The sequence below is a fragment of the Octopus sinensis genome, linkage group LG9 (assembly GCF_006345805.1).
Source record: "Octopus sinensis linkage group LG9, ASM634580v1, whole genome shotgun sequence".
Taxonomy (NCBI): Eukaryota; Metazoa; Mollusca; class Cephalopoda; order Octopoda; family Octopodidae; genus Octopus; species Octopus sinensis.
In genome coordinates, this window is record NC_043005.1 from 34,650,271 (window position 1) to 34,674,014 (window position 23,744).

At 35.2% G+C, this 23,744-nt stretch overlaps 1 protein-coding gene across 1 annotated transcript in view; it reads right to left on the reverse strand.

Moving 5' to 3' along the window:
- LOC115215515 (ubiquitin-like modifier-activating enzyme 6) overlaps window positions 1–23,744 on the reverse strand; it is a 393,428-nt gene that overhangs the window by 94,743 nt on the left and 274,941 nt on the right. The window contains exon 5 of the mRNA XM_029784689.2: window positions 7,486–7,580. Within this exon, the coding sequence (XP_029640549.1) occupies window positions 7,486–7,580 (95 nt within the window). The remainder of the gene's footprint in view (window positions 1–7,485; window positions 7,581–23,744) is intronic.

The window sequence follows — 23,744 nt, forward strand, 5'->3', positions numbered from 1 at the left end:
TTACAGTTCAGTTATTCCAATTTAGAATATAGTAAATATGGTTCAAATGGAATTGTCTCATGGTAGTTCTCTTAGACTATCTTAGGAAATAGTCTGTGAATCTTAACAATTACATACTTACTGACTTGTACAGTTTTTACCATGATATTGTTATATTGTATGTATAATCGATACAGTTTGTCTCTATATATTAGATTATAATAGAGAGTATATGTCATCATACATTATTTCTGTGTCACAGGTCATGTTGATTTTAAACAACCCCCTCATCCAGTTGACCATGATCAAAGTGCTCCACTACACTATGATCATTATTTTTTAATATCAAGGAATATATTATCCTATGCCCTTGCACTTCACCAATGTCCCTTTGTTAATATATTCACTCATATATGACACAGACTGTTTTATATCCAGAAGTATGATACTAAAAACAAAAGCAACGAATACACTTTTCATCCTTTTTACTGGTTCCCATCATTTATTTAAAGTCATAATGGAGCACTGCTTTATTTAGTTGATCATTTCAATCTCATATTTACATCATCAATTTCATATTGTCAACTACTAAATTACAGAATTACAGAAACCAAGCCCAAAACAGACAATGGAACCTGTTTTATGGCTTGGTTTCTGTAATTCTGTTAACAAGTGAAATAAACATCAGAGATGCTATGCCTCTTGCAGAAACTGCAGGAGCCACTCAGAGGTTTTGCAAGTTATCTAAATCCAATGCGATACTGGAAACACTTCTGTATCATCAGCAGGCATCTCAGGGTCACAAGCATATCACCCCTTAGCCTTTATACTTTACCAAAGTGGGGTAGCAAGGACTGAGCTAGTCTTCATCTACAGAAGAATTCCACTTGTGGTCTCTTATCAACCATAACCATCTTGAGCTAGTTTCAGCTGCCTATTTCCTTGGTGGCTTTCTTCAGTTGTTTGGGTCCCAGATCTATCTCCAGCAGGAAATAGGACATGGATCTAGATAGAAAGCCATGACAGTTGACTTCAGTGGGGAATGAGGCCACATGCCAGTGTTTGACAAATCTTGATATTTTGAATTCTTTACGTGATGGGAAATATCAAGTCTGTCCTCCCAGGGCACTGCAAGTTTGACCACAATCATTGCTTTTGTATTCCTGGAGAGCAGGAATATACATTATAGATAGTGTGTCATCAACCACATGGTTCCAGGTTTCGTTCTACTGCATGGTACCTTAGGTGAGTGTCTACTTATAGCCACGGACCAACAAAAGCGTTGTGAGTAGATTTGATAGACAGAAACTGAAAGATTCCTGTCATAATAATAATACACACACACATAATTGAGCATGTCCTCCACTACTGACAACTGATGTTAGTGTGTTTATGTTCCTGTAACTTAGTGATTTGGCAAGAGAGCTTAATAGAATAAATATTAGGCTTTAAAAAAAGTACTAGGGTCAACTCATTTGGCAAAAAATTCTTCAAGGAAGTGTTCCAGTGTGGCTGTAGTCTAATGTCTGATACACGTAAAAAAAAAAATACACACCCATACATAGGAACATTTAATGACATTCTCGTAATTTTTGAATGCCCACACAGATACACACACATATTAGCTGACAGCAAGACAGTAGTTAATCTACAGTCTTTGTTTTAATATTGGTTTCAAATTTTGGCAAAAGGTCAGCAATTTCATGGGAGGGGTAAGTTGATCACATCAAGCAAGTGTCCAATTGGACACTTTATTGACCCCATAAAGATGAAAGGCAAAGTTGACTTTGACTGAATTTGAACTCAGAACATAAGGGCAAATGAAATGCCACTAAGCATTCTGTATGGCATGCAAACAATTCTGCCGAATTACTTCCCTATCTTTGTTTTAAATATTAAACATTGTTAAGGCAGTGAGCTGGCAGAATCATTAGCACACCAGGCAAAATGCTTAGCAGCATTTCATCTTTCTTTATGTTTTGAGTTCAAATTCCACTGAGGTCAACTTTGCGTTTCATCCTTTTAGGGTTCATAAAATAAGTACCAGCTGAACACTGGTGCTATTGTAAATGATATAACCCCTCCTCTAAACATACTGGCCTGGTGCCAAAATTTGAAACCAAAATTACACAATGTTCATGAATATGATTAAACTATCAGGGAGATGTTTCAAGTCCAGCTATGTATTGGAGATAGAAAAATAAGTGCTGTATAAATTTCAACATTCCTCTGCAGCTTTTACACATAAGTTTTATATACAGAGGTTTTATGTATAGACAATAACTGTCTTAAAAGGATTATCATATAAAATTCACAAAAGGTGTACTTAGATGCTACACAAAGACTGAATTTTTAGCAGTGCTTTACAAATACTGTGATCTTTTAGCAGTATAATGGACAAGACAGACATTTTGATATTCAATTTGCACTGAATAGTTTTAACATTGTTGTGTGTGTGTGTGTTTATTTGAACACGACACTTGACTGTTAAGTACTGACTAGGATGGCTTTTAATATTATAATGTGATATCTTATATATAACTGACATGGTGTGTGGGTGCATATATATATATATATATATATATATATATAACGGGAAGCTTTATGAAAATAAACAAAAGACGAAGGCAGGTGGAAAACAAACGAACAATTGTATTAGTATGGCGCTCAGGAAATATAAATAAAACAATCTATATATAGATAGATAGATGCATACATACATGCATTTATATATCAGGTCAACCCATAAGTTCTGTTCGATTTCACTCTTTTTGAAATTGAATGAAATTTAATAGTATTTTAGAATGTCTAATGGAATTAAAAGTTATTTTTATGCATTTGTGTACATTTAAAGAAATTAAATATTATTTTACAGAATAATAGAATTAAAATTTCTTTGATTAAAACCCTTTCTAACATGGAAGTATCCAAAGAGCATTTGAGGCACATAATGCTTTATGTGTACAAAAAAGGAAACTCTGCAGCAGAAGCAACTTAAAAGATACACTCAGTTTATAGGAAAGAATGCTTGAATGAAATAACTTGCAGAAGATGATTTGCAAAATTCAGAAGTGGAAATTTCAGCCTTGAAGATGAAGATCGAACAGGACATCCAGTTGAGTTTGATGATAAGCTCCTTGAGGCATTACTTGAAGAAAATCCTGCATTATGAGTTGAAGAATTGGCAATAGAGCTTAGTTCAAATCATACAACTATTCATTATCTTCTTCAACAACTTGGAAAGGTTCCTAAACTTGGAAAATGGGTGCCTCATGAATTTTCCAAAAGCAACTGCAAATCCTGAGTTGACATCTGCTCTTCTCTCCATTCTCATGAACTCATTTCACCCTTTTTGGATAGACTTGTAACTTGTGACAAAAAATGGATCTTCTATCGAAATGTGAAACATCATAAATACTTACTTGGTAAAAGGGAAAAAGCTCAACTACAACTGAGAAGGGAACTTCATGGAAAAAAAGGTTTTTTCTCACTATCTGGTGGGATTACAAAGGAGTAATTCACATCAAATTGTTACCACCTAAAGCAACAATTAATGCTCAAGTCTACTGTCAGCAATTAGAGCATTTGAAACAAGCTTTGAAGAAAAACAGACACGCTTTAGTGAATCGAAAAGGAGTGTTGTTTCATCAGGACAATGCGTGACCCCAGACTGCAAAGATCACATCACAGAAGATCGAAGAGCTTGGTTGAGAAAAAATTCCTCATCCACCTTATTCTTCCGACTTTGCTCCTTCAGACTACCATTTTTTTCGTAGTTTATGGAATCATTTGGGTGACATAACTTTTACAAGCCAGGAGGAGGTTGAAACTGACATTTCAGAGTTCTTCACTAAGAAACCAAAAGAGTTTTACATTGATGGGATTAAAAAGCTTGTAAATAGATGGAAGGAAGTCAATCAGGGAAAGTACATTGATGATTAAATTTCAATTAAATATAACATTTGATCACTTGATTTCTTTATTCAATGTCCTCATCTTGTTTGTTGTTCACAGAACATTTCGGCTGATATATCCTCCAGGCTTCATCAGGTGTCTTGGGGAAATTTTGAACCTGTGTTCTCATTCCTAAGGTATTTTTCGATGTTGTTTCGAACTTGAAATCTTGGGGCTAGTAGCCCGTGCTCGTAACCACTACGCCATATGCCCATTTATCCTCATCATCGCTGGAGTCAGAAGAGTTGGAAAGATGGCGTTGTCTTTCCACAAGATGTCGTCTTCTGTGCCGTTGAGTGTGTTGGATATGCAGCACTTCAGGAAAGCCCACTACCCTCATGGAGCGGTTGGTGTTAGGAAGGGCATCCAAATGTAGAAACACTGCCAGATCAGACTGGAGCCTGGTGCAGCCTCCTGGCCTCCCAGTCCCCAATCGAACCATCCAACCCATGCTAGCATGGAAAACGGACGTTAAACGATGATGATGATAATGATTTACATAGATATATTACAAAAAAAACAAATACACCAGTGCAATTACCAGTACTTTAAGGTATGGTAGTGAAATTCCAGTTGACTTGATTTATATTCCTTTGTAGCTTTGAAACTTACCTTTCCCAGTTCAAGATGACTCTGAATAAATGCACTTATCTCCCCTTATATGAAATAATTTTTCATATTTCATTTTAATTTACTTGTTACCTAATAAATGCATTTCATCAATCACATTCAAGAATAAAGCACAGCTCTCCCTCTCTCTCATTTTCCTATGCTGTGTGATAAGTCATACATCTGGGTCACAAAACAACAGTTGTTTACATCATAGACTTGGGGATTACCGAACTTGTAGGTAATTTGTGGTAAATCAGAGGGTGAGTGGAAATTGCGAACAGCTGTCAATTATAGTGCATTTGTTGGACAAAAGGAAAATCTTTACAGAAATTCTCGCTAATTTTCTACCAGCACACATCTCTCTTCTACAGGGCTGCAGCACCATCAAAGCAGAGGCTGTGATTGAGATGACACCAGTGCACACTGGTTTGAAATGCGTAATGTTATAAGAGCATATGATGGACAAAATGGACAATGACATTGAAATAAGACTATTTAAACAGATTTTTTTTTACTAGTTTTAATGGCAAGAATTGTAAGGGGAGCTGGTACCATGTGAATCTTGGATAATTACATGAAATAATTTGGGGGTTTTAGACCGACTTTTCCTTGTACCCATGTATAAGCTGCACCTCCCTTTTCCTGGATTTTCCCATCAGAATAAAAGTGCAGTTGATACACCAGCAAATACGGAATATATATATATATATATATATACATACACACACGGTCTGATCAATAAGTATCCGGATTGTTACCATAGTAAGAAAACTAAAGCCCACAAAACTAAAGCTGCTTGTCAAATATTGATCTTGAACTCTGCTGAGCATGTGCACTAAGTTGAAACATTATAGCTCACTTCCACTGTTTACAGCAGTGCTTGGAAGGAAAATGTACAGTGTGTGATTGTGCATTGACCACGACAGAGAGAGTTGTCATGGCGATACCTGCTCAGAGGCCTAAGTGTATGAGTGGTTCAGAAATCTCCAAGATGGCCAAAATAATGTTGATATTGACCTTTTGGGAGATCTGCAACCAGCAGAACTGAGAAAAATATCACAGATATGCGTGCAGCCGTGAGGGGAAATCACTGAATCACCATCCGTGAGTTATCAGAGGATGTGCAGATTAGTTACGGTTCAGTTCAGTCCATTAGCACTGAAGATTTAGGTATGAGACATGTGCCTGACAAGTTTGTGCCAAAAACTGTTTTCAGTTGACCAAAATGATACACAGGTTTCAGTTGCACAAGATCTTGATTGTGTTGAGAACAAAGAAAACTTTTTGGAAACTTTGCATAGGCCTCTGAGCAGGTATTGCTAAGCTTTTGGCAAAATTTGATGCAGATTCTCTGCTCAACTTTGTCTGTCATGGTCAATGCAATGATCACATGCTACATACCTTTCCAAGCACTGCTGCAAACAGCAGAGGTGAGCTAGGACATTATAACTTAGTGTGCATGCACAGCAGAGTTCAAGGTCAATCTGTGCCAAGCAACTTTACTCTCCATGCTTTAGTTTCATTACTATAGCGATAGTCCAGATACTTATTGATCAGACCACATACATGTGTGTACGTGTGTTTATGCTCACACTCTCTGCAAATGTTATACATATAGTACCACTACATAAATTCCATTTCCACAAGAACACCAACGTTAAAGACACCTACATTTCCCACAAACATTTCCATGAAATTCTTACTGACTTGCAACATTACCACCCCAGTGGCAATGTTTTGGTATCAAGGAACATAGCTCTTAACTCAATCCCCTACTCATCTCATTTCATCATCTTTCTCATAGCAACTGCAAACCAGATGTGTTTATTCACTTACAACAACAGAGAGCAGTCACCATATTTCATTCCAGATGGCTACCTCAGATGAGCACAGAGTTACATAACTGGACTGTTACCTAACACTCCATTGAATCTCCAGTGCGAAACTGATTGGTAAGATTGGCTGTAATGGATATATAATACTGTACATCTCAGATAAAATATATATACACAAATATATATACATATATGTGTGTGTGTGTGTGTGTGTGTGTATACACATGAGATGGTGAAGCATGATCTACAAATGTTGTGCCTAATGGAGGTGATGATAAGTGACTGAGACCTTTGGTGTTATGCTGTGCTTTAGAAGACTCATCAAGCCAAGCGAAAACATAGTTGTGGCCGTTGCTAGTGTCATGTGAATGGCACCCATGAAATTGTTATCGTGACCATTGCTGGTAGCATGATCTTCAAATGTATGGCCTCACGGAGACAATGGACAAGTAACTGAGACCTTTTGCAATGTGCTGTGCTTGAGAAGACATGCCAAGCCAAGTAAAATCCTAGTCATGGCTGCTGCCAATGTCATGCAAGTGGCACCCATGGAATCGTAGTTGTGGCCATTGCTGGTGTCATGTAAATGCACCTGTGCTAGTGGCACGTAAAAAGTACCCCTTACACTTTCAGAGTGTTGGTGTTAGGATGGGTATCCAGCCATAGAAACTCCACCAAACCAGACTGGAATTTGGTGCAACCCTCCAGCTTACCTAGTCAAACTGTCTGATCTATGCCAGCATGGGAAGTAGACATTAAAAGATGATGATGTGTATGTGTGTGTGTATGTATGTATGTGTATGTGTGTGTGTATATACACACACACACACACACATTTTTATAGTAGATTATAACAGATTTAACATCCTCATATGTCATCATATAATGTTATTTGTTGTGGCACTAATGGCAATGGTGGTGGTGTTTCAGTCCAGATCAGTCTTGATCAACCAGACATATGACTAAGAGTGTTTCAGTTGTAATCATCCAATCTTTTTTTTCTTTTCTATGTATATCAAGAACTATATCATCCATTCTCACCTTATCAGAGTTGAGTGTGACCTGGGGGAACAAATGAGAAAATTAGAAAACTGTTTCAGCTTACCGATTTAAACCAGAGTTTACATCGTTTTCATGCAGGAAGAATTGAGTTCCTAAGTCAGTTACTGTAGCCACTTTATCATCATGAATTGTAAGAGACTAGGGGAAAAAATGGAAAATAACAAGAATAATTTAAATGCAGTACAAAATAAATTGTGATAATTTAGTCATTATTTAGGATTTATTATAACAATCTGATCTGAGGTGTTAGAAAAAGAAGTTCAAACTGAAAGATAATAATAATTGTTTCTAATTTAGGCATAAAGGCATGCAATTTTGAGGAGATGAAGTAAATTGATACTTCACACCCAGTATTTGATGAGTACTGGCCATATTCTATTTATGGATGATTTTAAACAGTTTGGAAGTGAGAAAACTAGAAAGATTCTTTGGTTAAAACAATTTAACAAAACCATTGGAATGGAATTAGAGATAACATGTTGAGGTATGCTTATAATGAAAAGAAGGAAAGATGGTATCAGCATATGGGATTGTTTTATGTGATAAGCAGCAATGAAGGGTATCAAAGACAATGAATAGAAATATTTAGGAAAATTTAGAAATCAACAGCATCAAAGAGATTTGAATGAAGGGATAATTTGCAAAAGAATACCAGAAAAGTGATGCTGAAGTAAAAATTAAATGGAAGAAACAATATAAATACACAAGTGATTTTAAGAATCAGGTATGGATGAAGGATACTCAAAAGGAAATAAGGAAGAACTTCATAAGTTAGACAGGAAGATGTGGAGGTTTTAACTGAAAAACCAACATAGACTTTATCCGGTCAGGAAATATGGAAGAATTTATAAGAAATAAAAAGAACCATCTGGAATGGTATGTGGCAAATAACTCAACACTATTGTTGGTTGGTGTTTATGGTCTTTAGTGTAGTAGAACCTGCAGACTACATTGATAAGGAAGAATATAAGAGGATCAGGACAGAGGCAAAAAGACATATGTTGGAATGGAAAAGTAATGTTTGAACAGTTTGTCAGAGATAAGAGAGCAATGTTCTAGATAAACATGAGACAAGGTTTTTTTCTCTCTTTTTTTCCCTTCATCTTTTCTGGATTGATGAAATAAATCACAAGTCAATTACTAGAAGTAATGGGGTCAGCTCACCCCTCCTCTCAACATTTCTGGCTTTGTGCCTAAATCATGAACCGATTATATGCATACATTGCTACATATACTTACATGCATAAGTATGTGTAGCAATGAATGATTTATTTCCTTGTTTTCATCACCTCTCATCAACTTTTTAAAAATCTACTGGCATAGCTTTGACTGTTGACCCCCAACAAACATACTTCCTCACTGACATTTGTTTTTCTAGATACCTCTCAGTTGTACATCCTCCTCCCTTATTTGACACTATTATTATATAATAATGTTTTTCCTCATTCTTGCTATTCCCAGTCTATCCACCAACACAATAAGATATTTCTTCTCCCTCAAGAGTCAAGAGGTTTGTGCACTGCAATTATCAAATAGTTTGATAAGTATAATGAGTAGAACGAGATTCTTGGCCCTTCAGTTACTTACGTAATTTTACAGCTGAATATAAAAAAAAGTACTCTTATATATTTGATCCTATTTCTCCTCTTTGTTCCACCAGACGTATTTTTTCTTTTTTCCTTCTTTTTTCTTTTTTTCTTTAATAACCCCTCCCGTCATTTTTCTTTTTTTCTTTAATAACCCCACCAACAGTCAAATTACACCGGTAGATTTTTAAAAAGTTGATGAGAGGTGATGAAAACAAGGAAAGAAATCATGAACTGCTACACATATTTATGCATGTAAGTATATGTAGCAATGTATGCATATAATCGGTTCCTAATTTAGGCACAAAGCCTCTTCTTTTTTTCTTTTTTTCACTTCAAATGTCAAAAATTTCTTATATTCTTTATTTATAGCTATGAGGCTATAATATGTGATAAAGATGTTGATTCTTTGATACACAGTCTATCCACCACAATGAGACATATCAGTTAGCATGGATATATAGTATCAGACATTATATGGTGACTTGAAAAGTCTCAAAGCATTCCAAGTAGCATGTCGACTTGCAATCATGAGTCAAAATTGACATTTACTGTCAAGACGAATCCTCCAGCATGTACATACTGTAGGATACCAGGAATCTCCTCTCAGGTCATTCCTTAACAAATAAAATAAGAAAAGATGGAAATGAGCGAGCCATTTGGACATAAATGTAAAAGTCAGATCTAAAAGTTGGAACAGTAGCATTAAACTATGCTAACAAATACTTAAAACAAATATGTAAAATGTCACTCTGATAAGAATGTCCAATGACTATTGTATGTAAACTCTGAGAAGAAAAAGGCAAAAGCATTATCTAAGGAGTGAGGAATGAATGTAACAAAGTTACATAAAGAAAACATAAAAGGAGGCATGACAACATTGTAGGCATTGTTCATTGGGAACTGTGCAAAAATTGTAATAGGTATACACACACATATACATAATACACAGTAAATGGCACTGCAAGGCAATGCACACATAGTATAGAGTATTTTCAAAACGCCTAAAGTTCAAGGAGCTGTACTTGGTTTTGTAGTGAAAGCAAATAGTAAAACTAAAACAAATAATAAGAAGACCTACTACTACTACTACTACTACTACTACTACTACTACTAATAATAATAATAATAATAATGATAATAATAATGATAATAATAATAATAATAATAATAATGATAATAATAATAATAATAATAATAATAATAATAATAATAATAATAATAAATGCCCTGATGCAGTACCAGGCAGTGGCTCTCATGGCTTCTGATCTTAACTGATTGGAAGTGTTATCATGTACATTGTTTTGTCTTGGTATAAAAGATGGGCTACAGCAAATATTCTGCTCAATACCACAGATTTGCTTGTCAGTTGTTTGACCTTAACCAGTTGAGCATGTCCCTTAGTGGCTGACGATATGTGCATCTCTGATCACGAGCAGAAGTAGTGGGGGAGCATCATAGCCATGTGTTGAGACGGATTCTTTGAGGTTTGAATAGTTCACCTCTGGAAACATGGGTGGTTCTTTCAACATCCTTAAACAACCCTTATTCAGGGACCGTTTGAGCGGGATGGGCTACTCAACCTGAAGAAAATTCTAACTGGGCCCCACCTGCAAGGTCATGTGCTGTTTATCTTGATATGAGATCACCATGTCGCGCACATATGGTTGTGATGCATGTGCCTGGTGTACCTTTATCAGATGGGTAGTCATGATGGGTATATTGGGCTTCGTATATTTTACCCCAGTGTCACTTTGATGGCATGAACTGCTCTCTCACTCAATGATAATAATAATAATAATGATTTCAAATTTTGGCACAAGTCCAGTAATTTGATTACATTGACCAGCATTTCACTGGTACTTATTTTATCAACTCTGAAAGGATGAGTTAGAGTCAACTTCGGGGGAAGTTAAACTCAGAATGCAAAGCTAGAAGAAATGCTGCTCAGCATTTTGTCTGGCATGCTACAATTCTGCCAGCTTGCCAACTTAAATAATAATAATAATCCTAATAATTATAAGCTTCAAAATAAGTGAATTGCAATACTCATTTTTATGGGTATCATATATTTCATATAAATTCCTTTCCATGTAAATGCAGCCTTACTCATTCAGCATTACATTTTTTTTATTACACAAGTATCAGGGTTTTTTCATTTTTTAATTGCATGGCACCACATCTGTTATCATCTTTAGATGTAAAATCTCTTAACATCTGTGATTGAGACTTGGGTGCAGCATGTATAAATTAACGCAAATGTAAAAACATAATACTAATAGCAATAGTAATCCTTTCCACCATAGCCACAAGACTTGAAGATTTTGGGGGAGGGGGCTAGTTGATTTCATCGACTCCAGTACTCAACTGGTACTTATTTTATTGACCTGAAAGGATGAAAGACAAAGATGACCTCAGGATGTAAGGACAGATAACTGCTGCTAAGCTTTTTATCCAGTGTGTTAGCAATTCTGCTAGCTTGCAGCTTCATAATAATAATAATAATTCTTTCTACTATTGGCACAAGGCCTGAAATTGTGGGGAGGGGACTAGTCGATTACATTGACTTCACTGTTTCACTTGATTTATCAACCCTGAAAAGATGAAAAGCAAAGTTGACCTCAGCAGAATTTGAACTCAAAACATGGCGACAGGCGAAATACCACTAAGCATTTCATCCAGCATGCTAATGATTCTGCCAGCTTGCTGCCTTAATAATAATAAGTGTTTCTAACACAGGAGTAAGGACAGAAATTTTGGAGGAGAGGAATAGTCAACAAAATTAACTCATGTACATCAATCTTATTGGTATTTTATTTTTTCAAATTCATAAGTCTTCATTTCTGAACTCATTCTTTCTCTCTCTCTCTCTCTCTCTCTCTCTCTCTCTCTCTCTCTCTCTCTCTAACTCTCTCTCTCACTGAGTAACCTTGTATCTCCTCTACAACAAGACACCTGTTTCTGTCTCTCTGCCTTACTTTAGGCACAAAACCTCTTCTTTTTTTCACTTCAAATGTCAAAAGTTTCTTATATTCTTTATTTATAGCTATGAGGTTATAATATGTGATAAAGGTGTTGATTCTTTGATACACAGCCTATCCACCACAATGAGGCATATCAGTTAGCATGGACATATAGTGTCAGACATTATATGGTGTCTTGAATAGTCTCAAAGCATTCCAAGTAGCATGTCGACTTGCAATCATGAGTGAAAATACATCAACTCCAGCGCTTGACTAGTACTTACTTTATCAACCTTTCATCATCTGACACAAGATCACCTCCTTTAATGTCCCCTTCCCTCTCAAAACAGGCTTTTTTTTTTGTCACACAAGTAATTGGTGACCCTGTCAGTGCAAATGCCACTTAAAAGCACCCAGTCCACAGCGTCAAGTGGTTGGCATTTGGAAGGACATCCAGCTACAAAAACCTTCCCAAATCTAACCTAGCCTGTGCTTGTGCCACATAAAAAGCACTATGTCCACTCTGCTGAGTGGTTGGTGTTAGGAAGGGCATCCAGCCGTAAAAATCCTGCCAAAACAGTTACAGAAGTCTAGTGCAGGCTTCTGCCTGGCCAACTCTTGTCAAACTATCCTACCCATGCCAGCATGGAAGTTGGATGTTAAATTATAATGATGATGATGATGATAAGGATGAAAGCAAGTCAACATCAATGGGATTTAAATTCAAAATATAAAGAACTGTAACTAAATACTGCAAAGTATTTCATCTTATGTTCTAACAATTCTACCATTCCACCGTTCTTAATAATAATAACATTAATAATAATCCTTTCCACTGTAGATACAAGGCCTGACATTTTGTGTGTTGACAAGTCGATTACAACAATCCCAGTATTCTACAGGTACTTATTTCATTGACCTTGGAAGGATGAAAAGCAAAGTTGACATTGGCAGAATTTGAACTCAGAATGTAAAGATGGATTCAAATGCTGCTAAGTATTTTGCTCAGCATGTTAATGATTCAGCCAGCTTGCTGCCTTAATAATAATAATAATAATAATAATAATAATAATAATAATAATAATAATAATCCTTTCTACTAAAGGCACAAGGCCTGAAATTTGGGGAGAAGAGACTAGTCAATTACATCAACTCCAGTGCTTGACTAGTACTTATTTTATCAACCCTGAAAGGATGAAAGCAATGTTATGAAATACTGCTAAGCATTTCACCCGGCATGCTAACAAGTCTGCCAGCTCACCACCTAATAATAATAATAATCCTTTCTATTATAGGCACAAGGCCTGAAATTTTGGGGGAGGGAGCCAGTCGAGTACATTGACCCAGTATGCAACTGGTACTTAATTTATTAACCTTGAAAGAATGAAAGGCAAAGTTGACCTTGGCAGAATTTGAACTCAGAATGTAGCGACAGGTGAAATACCACTAAGCATTTCATCCAGCGTGCTGACGATTCTACCAGCTCACCACCTTAATAATAATAATAATAATAATAATAATAATAGTAATAGTAATAATAATAATAATAATAATAGTAGTAGTAGTAGTAATAATAATAATAATAATAATAATAATAATAATAATAATAATAATAATAATAATAATAATAATAATAATCAGCCTGATAAGATCCCCAATTTCTGGCTAAAATATTTAACAAGGATATATAAGGTGCTGGCAGAGAAGTTCAATGAGATGCTAACAGAACCAGAGACACACACCTGAATGCCTCACAGAGAGGAAAACCATTCTAATTCTCAAATCCACTGAAACAACAAACCCACAAAACTACAGACCCATAACATGTCTCCCTACAAGTTGCAAAGCCTTAATTGCAATAATATTGCAAACAATGGCAGACATCTAGAAGAAAATATCCTGTTTTGAGAAGAGCAGGAAGATCAACTACTGACCAACAAATGCCATAACTGAAGACTGCCAAAAGAAAAAGAAGGGTCTAAGTATGGCTTGAATCGATTACCAGATGGTTTTTAACAGTATCCCCCACACATGGATCCTAAAAAAAAAAAACTAGCCATGGACAAGGTTGTACCAAAAATAATAAAATGATATAAAACATGCCATCTCTAGTATATGGATGATTTAAAACTGTATGCAGCAAATGATAAACTGGAAACATTACTAAAGAGAGTGCATGGATTTACCAAAGAAATAAAACTGGAATTTGGCTTAGAAAAATGTGTCAAAGCAACCTTGAAAAGCGGAAAACTAGTTAAGAGTAACAATATCACACTAGACAAAGAAAATGAAATAAGAGAATTAAACCAAACAAAGACATAGAAATACTTAGGAATCAATAAATTTGATACAATACAACATACACAAATGAAAGAGAAGCTACAGAATGAACACTATTGATGAGTTAGATTAATAGTAAAAACAAGGCTCAATGCAAAAAAACAAGATAAGTATCAATACTCTTGCTATGCCAGTTATAAGTCACAGTTACAATATTCTTACTCAGACACTAAATGAACTAACCAAACTAGGGAGGGAAATAAGAATAATAGTGATGAAATTTAGGATTCCTCACCCAAAATCTGACAAAGAAAGGTTATATATATATACAATGAACTGAAGGTGGTAGCAGAAAACTACTATAAAATAACCACCATAAGATTACAGAAATACTTAACTTCGTATATTTTACCCCTTTCTGTCGTTAAAGAAGCTGAAAAATACAAGAAAGAAATCATAGTACCTGACAACTATGAAGAAAAAGAGAAAAAGCAAAAGTTGTGAAGCAACTGAAATCTAAACTAAAACTGGAACTACAAAATACCATGATAAAATGATGGCAAGAAAAGCATTTGTGCTAAACTAAACAAAAAAGAAATAGACAAAGTAAAATCCCAACATTGGTTGAGAAACTCAGGACTCAAAACAGAGACTGAGGGGGTTTTAATTGCAGCACAAGATCAAAAATTCTCCAGCAGAAACATACAAGGAATAAAATACAATATGTAACAACAGAATATGTGGTGATGGGGAAGAAAAAAAATCATATTGCTTTGTCTGCCCACTCTTGGCTAAGAAGGAATATATCCATAGACGTGACAGAGCTGGGACCTTTATACGCAAGAAGCTATACCAGTGCTATGGAATGACGACAGCAAAAAGATAGTATAAGCATATCCTAGAAAATGTCTCAAAAAATGACAAAGCAACCATATTCTGGGATATCTCAATATATACAGACAGAGAGATCAAGGCTAATAGACCAGATATAACTGTCAAAAACAACCAAGGGAAAAAACGAAAAAATGCCTTCCAATCAATGTATCAATCCCGACAGATGACAATGTATCTCTAAACGAAACAGAAGAAATACCAAAATTCAAAGATCTGAAGATAGAGATAACCCGAATATGGAGCCTAAAAACAGAAACAATTCCTATAATAATTGGTGCATTATGATTAAAAAACATGTAGACAAATGAATAACCAAAACACCAGGACTTACAAAATATATATAATATACAGAGAATAGCACTGTTAGGCACTGCACATATCCTACGTAAACCCCATTCAATATGATGAAAATACCAACAACAAAACAAATCACAACACCCAAGGCACACTCAGCTGTGGTTAGTAGTGAAGAAAAAGCATGTGATAAAAACAAGACTACTGAATAATCACACACACACACACACACTATTGTTTTAATTCCATTTTACCAAGCATATATGTTTGAATAAATTTTCATATATAATTAGTGTTTGTTTTATTAATGCATTAACAAAGCAAGTTAAACCACAAAGGGATTGAACCCAGAACCTTGAGGCAGTGTAAATAGTCCATTACACCTGATTAGGTCAAGTTCACTGCACTCAAATAATAATGAATTCTTAATTTATGAATGTTTTTTTTTTCCCCACATGGAAAACATAACAAAGTTGAACTCTTGCTTCACCACTTGGGATAGGAACATAGAATAGTTAAATACCAAAATAGTTACCAAAATAGAATTCAGTTAGCAATTCTACCATTTCAATAACATCACAGAACAAAAGAAAATCCTTAAAAAATAACAAGTCAAAGGTATTTTCTAGATACTTTTAAATATATATATATAGGGAGAATATATATATACATATATCTGTATACATACATATATATATATATATATATATATATATATATATATATATATATATATATATATATATATATATACACACACATATGCATAAACACACATGCATAACCATACATACACACACACATTTCTTTATAAGACAAAATGTCATGCCAACACCAAAATATCTTTTTCTGTTCATTTATGGAGAGAAATGAGGGAAGGAGGAAGTAACTCTTTAGGAATTGTAATGCAATATATCATATTTCTTGAGAATCTGTTCAAATACTTATATGATGCATACAGTGTTGAGTGGGGGTGGGGAAGGTAATGGGGCAGAAATGACAAATTGATGGGGGGGTGGCACCGGAGACACAGATCTGAAAAGGTAAAGATAAGCATTCAGAAATAGAACATTTTAATCATTTTACAACAATCACCCTACCCAACACCTTAAATTTCTAACTCTCGTTTTTAAACAAACAACCCATACATAGATACAAGTCTTTTTTTGCTTAGAAAGATTGCACAATATGTCAAAAACTGTCAAGAAACCTGGGCATGCTTTTGTGGTTGCCTATAAACATACAACACCATTGCATGCATCCGATAACAAATGTGTGATTTTGTTCATAGTCAGCAATAACCATCTCTTGCAAATTTCTGGCCTCGTGCCTGTTAGAAACTATTATTAATGTTACAATTATTGTTGCTGTTATCATTGTTGCTGTTGTTATTGTCCTGCACAAACATGTCTGGCCATAGAAAAATATTACTTTGATTGGAAATAGGTGAAGGTTGGCAACAGGAATGGCATCTGGTTGTGGAAAATCTAATTTATGCATGCACAGAAAAATGTATGTTAAAATTATCACAATGATGATTTTATCAACAGTGATGGAGTAAAATTACAGTCCTTAGACTGAGGCAGACAAAGAATGAAAGAGCTGGTGCATCCACTGATAGTGAAATATTTCTTGGTGAATGAATGGCAAAATAAATGAAAAACGTTAAAGAGGTGTGATGTTACATAGTAATAACTTAGAGACATTGAATGTAAAAGATATGTGTAGAGGGTGAGGTGGTGGAAAGTAGGGTGAAAATCTATTGGATGTGAAAATGTTAAGCTGCATGAAAGACAGAGCACAAGTGAGGTGAAACGGTGGTTAGACATTAAAGGACTTGGCTTGATTTATGCAGAAAAGAGATGATAGCCATGGGTGTTGATGATGGGGGGTGAGAGGGAGAGCTGGTAAGAAGTGGTAATGTCAGATATTAGGATGTTAGATATCATAAGAGAGATATGACAGAATTAAATCCAGTAGATCTAGCATCTTCAAACTAGCATGGAAAATGGAGGGTGTAATAATAACAACAACAGTAGTGGTGGTGGTGGTGATGATTATGAGGAGGAGGAGGAGGAGGAGGAGGAGGAGGAGGAATATTTGCAAATATTCCTAGTGTAAAACCTGTTTCTACTAAGTAAACTATTTCATAATGACTGGCACTGCATAATTATTGCTAAGTACTGTAGAACCTTTTAATGGATTGTTTGGCAATCACTGAAAGTTTTGTTTCCATGTAGTTTGTCAAGACTTGATGGAGTGAGTCAGCCTAATGGAAACTATCACCAAGTAACTTATTGACTATAAATGGAAATTTCAGATACAGGGATTAAGTGAATGTCTTAACTAACAATCAAATCTGCACAGCAGACTTGTCTTGACTGGAACTTCAGCACCAATCTACCTATAGTGTTTATATATATGTTCATAACTAATACACAGTTAAGCATTTGAAGACTGGCTAATACACTGATTATTCCCTATTATCATAAGTGTATTGATTAACAGCTGCTGTCAACTGTACACTATGGGCTGAAAACCATATATCTATGGTGGAAGGCACCAGAAGAACAAAAAATCTTTCATAATTTGTATTGAAAGATTTCTTAATTTAATTACAAGATAACAATTTTCACAGCTTTTTCTGCCAAAAATAACAAAATGAATAATAACAAAATGGAATAATTTACCAACCAAGTGGAGCCATTTGTTTAGTTATTTTAATGATATTATTTATGGAGAGAGGATGTTAAAACTGATATTTTAAGAAATATATTTTTACAAGTCAAACAAATATTACTGTTTGTGACATTTCACAAATTTTCTATTCAACCGATTTCTTGTCACACCTATACACCTATAGCTGGTATGAGCTGTAACAACTGATCTTGTAGCAATAATATTTACTAAGTAGAATTGTCAGACAAACCAATTTTGATAATAGAATCGTGTCTTCAGACAAAGTTTTATTAGATGATTGTCTTAATTACCACATTTAAAGACAGAATAGCAAGTTGAAATGTCATCAAATGCCGAAACAGAGAATCAAAACATTAAACAACGGAACCATAACATTTAAAGACAGCTGTAATATGACGACATTGTTACATTGAACTAATAAAATAGTAATTATAATAACATCTACAGACAAATATTATTTCACTTAGACTTGAAGACATATTGTTCATATAATCATATTACAATTCAGAATCAAAGCATCTAATAAGGAAAGTTTAATGTTTAAAAATACGGTAATAGTATCAAATAGAGACATGGACCACAGTAGGGATGATGAGAAGTGAGGTCACTACAGAGAAAAAAGGTTGTTGTAGTAGAAGCAAAAAGAAGAATGAGTGCATCTATGTGGGAGGAGAACCAAACATAAAAACAAACACACACACACATATACAAGGAGTATTCAGCTCATGATTGTGTGAGCTTGATTCCCAGTCATGTGTTGTGCCTTTGTGCAAAATATTTTATTTCACGTTGCTCCAGTCCACTCAGCTGGCAAAATTGAGTAGTACTTGTATTTTAAATAGTCAGCCTTATTACATTCTGCATCATGCTAAATCTTCCTGAGAACTATGTTAAGGGTGCACAAAAGGTGTCTGTGGAGTACTCAACCGCTTGCACATTAACTTCATGAGTAGGCTGTTCCAGTGATCAGACCATCTGGAACTCTCGTCATCATAATCAACTGAATGCTACCTATAGACGTAATGAATCTGTCCTTCATTGAGATAGGGTTTAGAATGATTGCATGTGTTTAGAATGATTGCATGTGTGCAATATTCTAATATGGATCTTGTGTTTTATAGCGAGTAAGTAACAACTCAGAGCTGAAACTTTGCTGACTTTCAGGAAACTTGTTTTTGGGAAGCAGTTTTACGAAAGTTGTATATGTGACACCATCAAGAAAGAGAATCAAAGTTTCTTCATAACAGTTTGACCTGCTAGAAATAGCAGACAAATTTCTCTCTCAAATCACATTCTTGACCAGGGGTCAGCAAACTTCTTATCCTATTGATGACCACTTTCATTGAATAACTTATTGCCTCCTTGAATCATGTAAATTTCAAAATAAAAGTAAAAAGTATAACTAATAAAAAATTTCTTGATTTAACTTAAAAAGTTTTTTTACACTAATTTTCTTTTTCTTTTTTTATCACTCTTGCTTTTTAATGAGAAATATTTAAAGAAATTTGACAAAAATGCTTTATGAAATTGCTGAAGAGCAATAAGAAATTAAGTCATGTTACACTGATATAGTCAGAATATCATCCTCTTGGGTACCCACAAGGATTGATGTTTACCACTTTGTTGTTTATGCCCTAGCACAGGGGTGGGCAAACTACGGCCCGCGGGCCGCATGTGGCCCGCCATAGGTTTTCATGCGGCCCGCCATAGGTTCTCATGCGGCCCGCCGAGAGGAATATTTCACAAAATTTCCTTTCAATCAATTGTGTGTTTATAGGTCTATAACCGCCTTTAAAAATATTTTCACTTGATTTTTATAAATGAGGCCCGCCAAGGTTCCAAAGACGCACTGTGCGGCCCGCGATCAAAAAAGTTTGCCCACCCCTGCCCTAGCATCTTAGAAAAAACACAGACAAAGCAACATTAATGATGATAATCTTTGAAATGCAAGAAGTAATGTAAAGAAGTAAATAAACTGAATTGAATAAAAATCCTTTATATATGTAGATTATAAGTTATCAATAAAGGTATTAGAAGATATAATATCTATATATGATTATATATATATAATATATAATTTAATAATCATTTGAAATTATAAACATTCCAAATCATGCTGAAGAAATAAATTTATGTGCAAGCAGTTTTTTAATGATGACAAGCCTGTAGGTAGCAATTTTTTTGTGGTGTATTTGATTTTGTTGAATTGTAGCAAAGGTGGAGGTTGAAAAGTTCTAGTAGAACAAAAAGTAGCAATAGTTAAAACTGTTTAACGAGCACTGGGTTTGTACATTAGAATTATTAGAGTATAAGTTATAAAGTAGCTACGTGTGTGTATACCATCCATTTGTATCGCAATGGAGTGATTTGACAGGAAACTCCTGATGTTAGAGAACAAAGACAGGTGTCCCATACGGGGACAAAATAGCTAGGATTTTTCATGTCTGGTATGTCAAAGGCCTGGCATTTTGCAAGGTATGTATTGATGCCAATGATAAGAATATTATTTTTATCAATGTTCTTAAAGATGAGAGACTGTGGCTATGTGACACAGCAGAACAAATCTCCTTATATTGATGGTCACTGAGAAGTGAAAAAGAATGAAGATGGTAAAAATAGTAATTGCTTATGATTGTTTCCATCTTTGTAATATTCAAGATCTAATGATAAAACAGCCAAATAACTAATATATTATTAACAAATTTATCTGGCACTTTGCTGTACTCAAGAAGACCCTTCTACCACAGCAGAACTGATATCCTAAAACCACCTTGGTAGTTCTTATCTCCATGCTATCTGTCCTATTAACCTTCTCCCCCCACATTTCATCCCCTAATACCCACACCTGAAAGCAGAATAGGCACATACTACATTCCTTGGTTCTGTCAGTTACCTTCCTTCCCCCATCAATCACCTCCTTTCTGCACTTTCTCTCTCCTCCCTGTGCTGCTCTCCATAAACAACACCTTGCTTACTCTAAATGCCCTCACATACCTACTTCAACTGCCCACCCTGAGCCTCTCCTTTATTTCTCTCCATCATTTGCTACAGTTACCACCTCTTGCCCACTCACCTAGCCCAAACCTCTCTGTCACCTCATCTGTTCTCACCACCCCCAATGTCCCTTGAGGGTATGTACTGACACATTTCCGCCATCATCTCTCTCCCACTATTGCTCTCTTCATCTTACTCATTCTCTTTTCTTTACGAACTGGAGCATCCATGTAACTACTCTACAGCAAGATACCTATATCTGTCCCTTCTATACCTTAAATCTCTTAAATGGGCACAAAGATACACACCCTCAATACTACTTTCCATGCCTAGTTGAGGGGGTTTTGTCTTGCCCCTGTCAGCTCTGATGCTACATAAAAAGCACTCAGTATATTCTGTAAAATGGTTGGCATTAGGAAGGATATCTAGCAGTAGAAATCATGATGAAACAGACAATGGAACCTGGTGTGGTTCCTGGCTTTGCCAGCTCCTATCAAATCATCCAATCAATGCCAGTATGGAGAACAGACATTAAAAAATGATGATGATGATGATGATGATGATGAAATTGGCATTTTATTTTATTTCTAACAATGATAATTATACATTAATTATAAATTAATCTAAACTAGGAAAAAGAAAAAAGGAAAAAATTTCTGTGATATTTTACTATTGTAGCCAGGAAGACAACTCCTTATTTTAACATTACAAAACTGGAATCAAACAGTAGAGCCTATAAACCTCTGCATGATTCATGAAAAAATGTTTGGGTGTCAGTCTTTATATATAGATAGCATATATATTTTTCTCAGTTCATCTTGACAACGGACAAATTGTCTGAAGTGTTGACGTCTCTTTCTGCTTTTCACAGTCTAATACATTAACAGTCACTTTTGTATTGTTTTTTAGTTTGTTTTTGTCATTAGGGTTACTTGCTGACATAGACCAAGCCCTGGATTCTTTGGATATGATATCTTCCAACAGGCCCAAAACTCACAAATATTTTTACTCCAATACATGAGTAGTACTTATTTTACCCATTCCCCAGAGAAATGAAATGTAAGTTGACCTTTTGGAATATGAATTCAAAATGTAATGGGAGATTCTGAATATATTTAACCCTGTACTTTACTGCTTCTGCCACATCACTGCCTTCTCACACCTTTAAGTATTAAAACATCCTTGTTGACTTCTATTAACAAAGTTTGTGATAAAGGAAAGTAGCTAAGATTACAAATGAAATATATTTTGAATAGTACTGAAGAACAGAGAGAAGAAAATGGTAAAGGAGTGGAAGTTTCTTGTGAAAGAGGAATGTTGGTAAGTTTATTATGATGGACCAAACATGTTATGTCAGCATATTAGTGAGTGAGGTTTGTGATATTAGGATGAGCAGGATGATGTTGTTTCTTCTGGGTAAATGGAGGAAATGATTCAACGGATGGGGAGATAGGTGTGTGTGTGTGTGTGTGTGTGTGTGTGTGTGTGTGTGTGTGTTATCTATCTTGTCAGATAATGAGTTGGTTGTCAACAGTAGCTTCCTTCAGCTTTCTTTTGTGTATGCCTGTGTGTATTTACTATGTTATTTTAATCTCTCACTGTCTCTATAAAAAATGAGTTTATGTATGAGAGAAAATGTGTGCTGTAATTGTGTTCAGTTGTGTGTGTAATTGTGTATTTCAACATACATGGTTGTTCAGTTATGTGTATATATATTCTTTTATTGGCTTTGTGTGTTTATGTCAATATTTATGTATTTGTGCACATGTGTATGTGGTGGGGGTTTCTGATGAATGTAGGTGTAGGACAGTATGATGAAGGGGAGAAAGTGGTGCGTACATGTTTGGGGTGAGAAGACAAGTTCAACCAAAGTTCACAGACAACAGTCACATGTAAAGTAGCTACTGCTGTAAATACCAAGTGCTAACTGACTGCTGCACATCATCATAATTATTATCATCATCATTATTAATATTGCTCTTACAAACATCATCACATACACACACACCAAAAAAAAATCACACTTCATCAACATGCAAGTCAGCCCAAGCAAAAAAAAAAAAAGTATTTATTTTTTCCTTTTTATTATTTTTTTTTGTTACACGATTATGAAGATGGGCATTTTAAGGGTAGGGAAATGATAAACTGGGATGTTTTTGGCTTTCCCAAGTGATATATTTGAAACGAGGATGCCAATTAAAAATACCGCTGCCCCCGCCGCCACCACCACCACAACCACCACTATCACTATTGTAAAAGATGGCAGCAACGATGACAGCAATAACATTAAGTATTGCTTTAAGATTCTTTTCTGACTAATTTTGTTGAGGTATGGCATGTAACTATTATTGAGTTGATAATCCCATACAGTATAGGTTTTGTATCAGAATTTATTCCTTCACTTTCCATAATAATTTGTCCATATGGTTGATATTTCAGAATAAAACATTCAAGATATAGAACTGTTAAATTACTGAACTTCAAATATTCTTTGGATTTCGCTCTGGCATTTAAAGGCTGTCATACCACCATCTTTAGCCTATTCATGAGAATAAAAATTGCTAAACAGGCATTTTTTTCCTCCAAATATG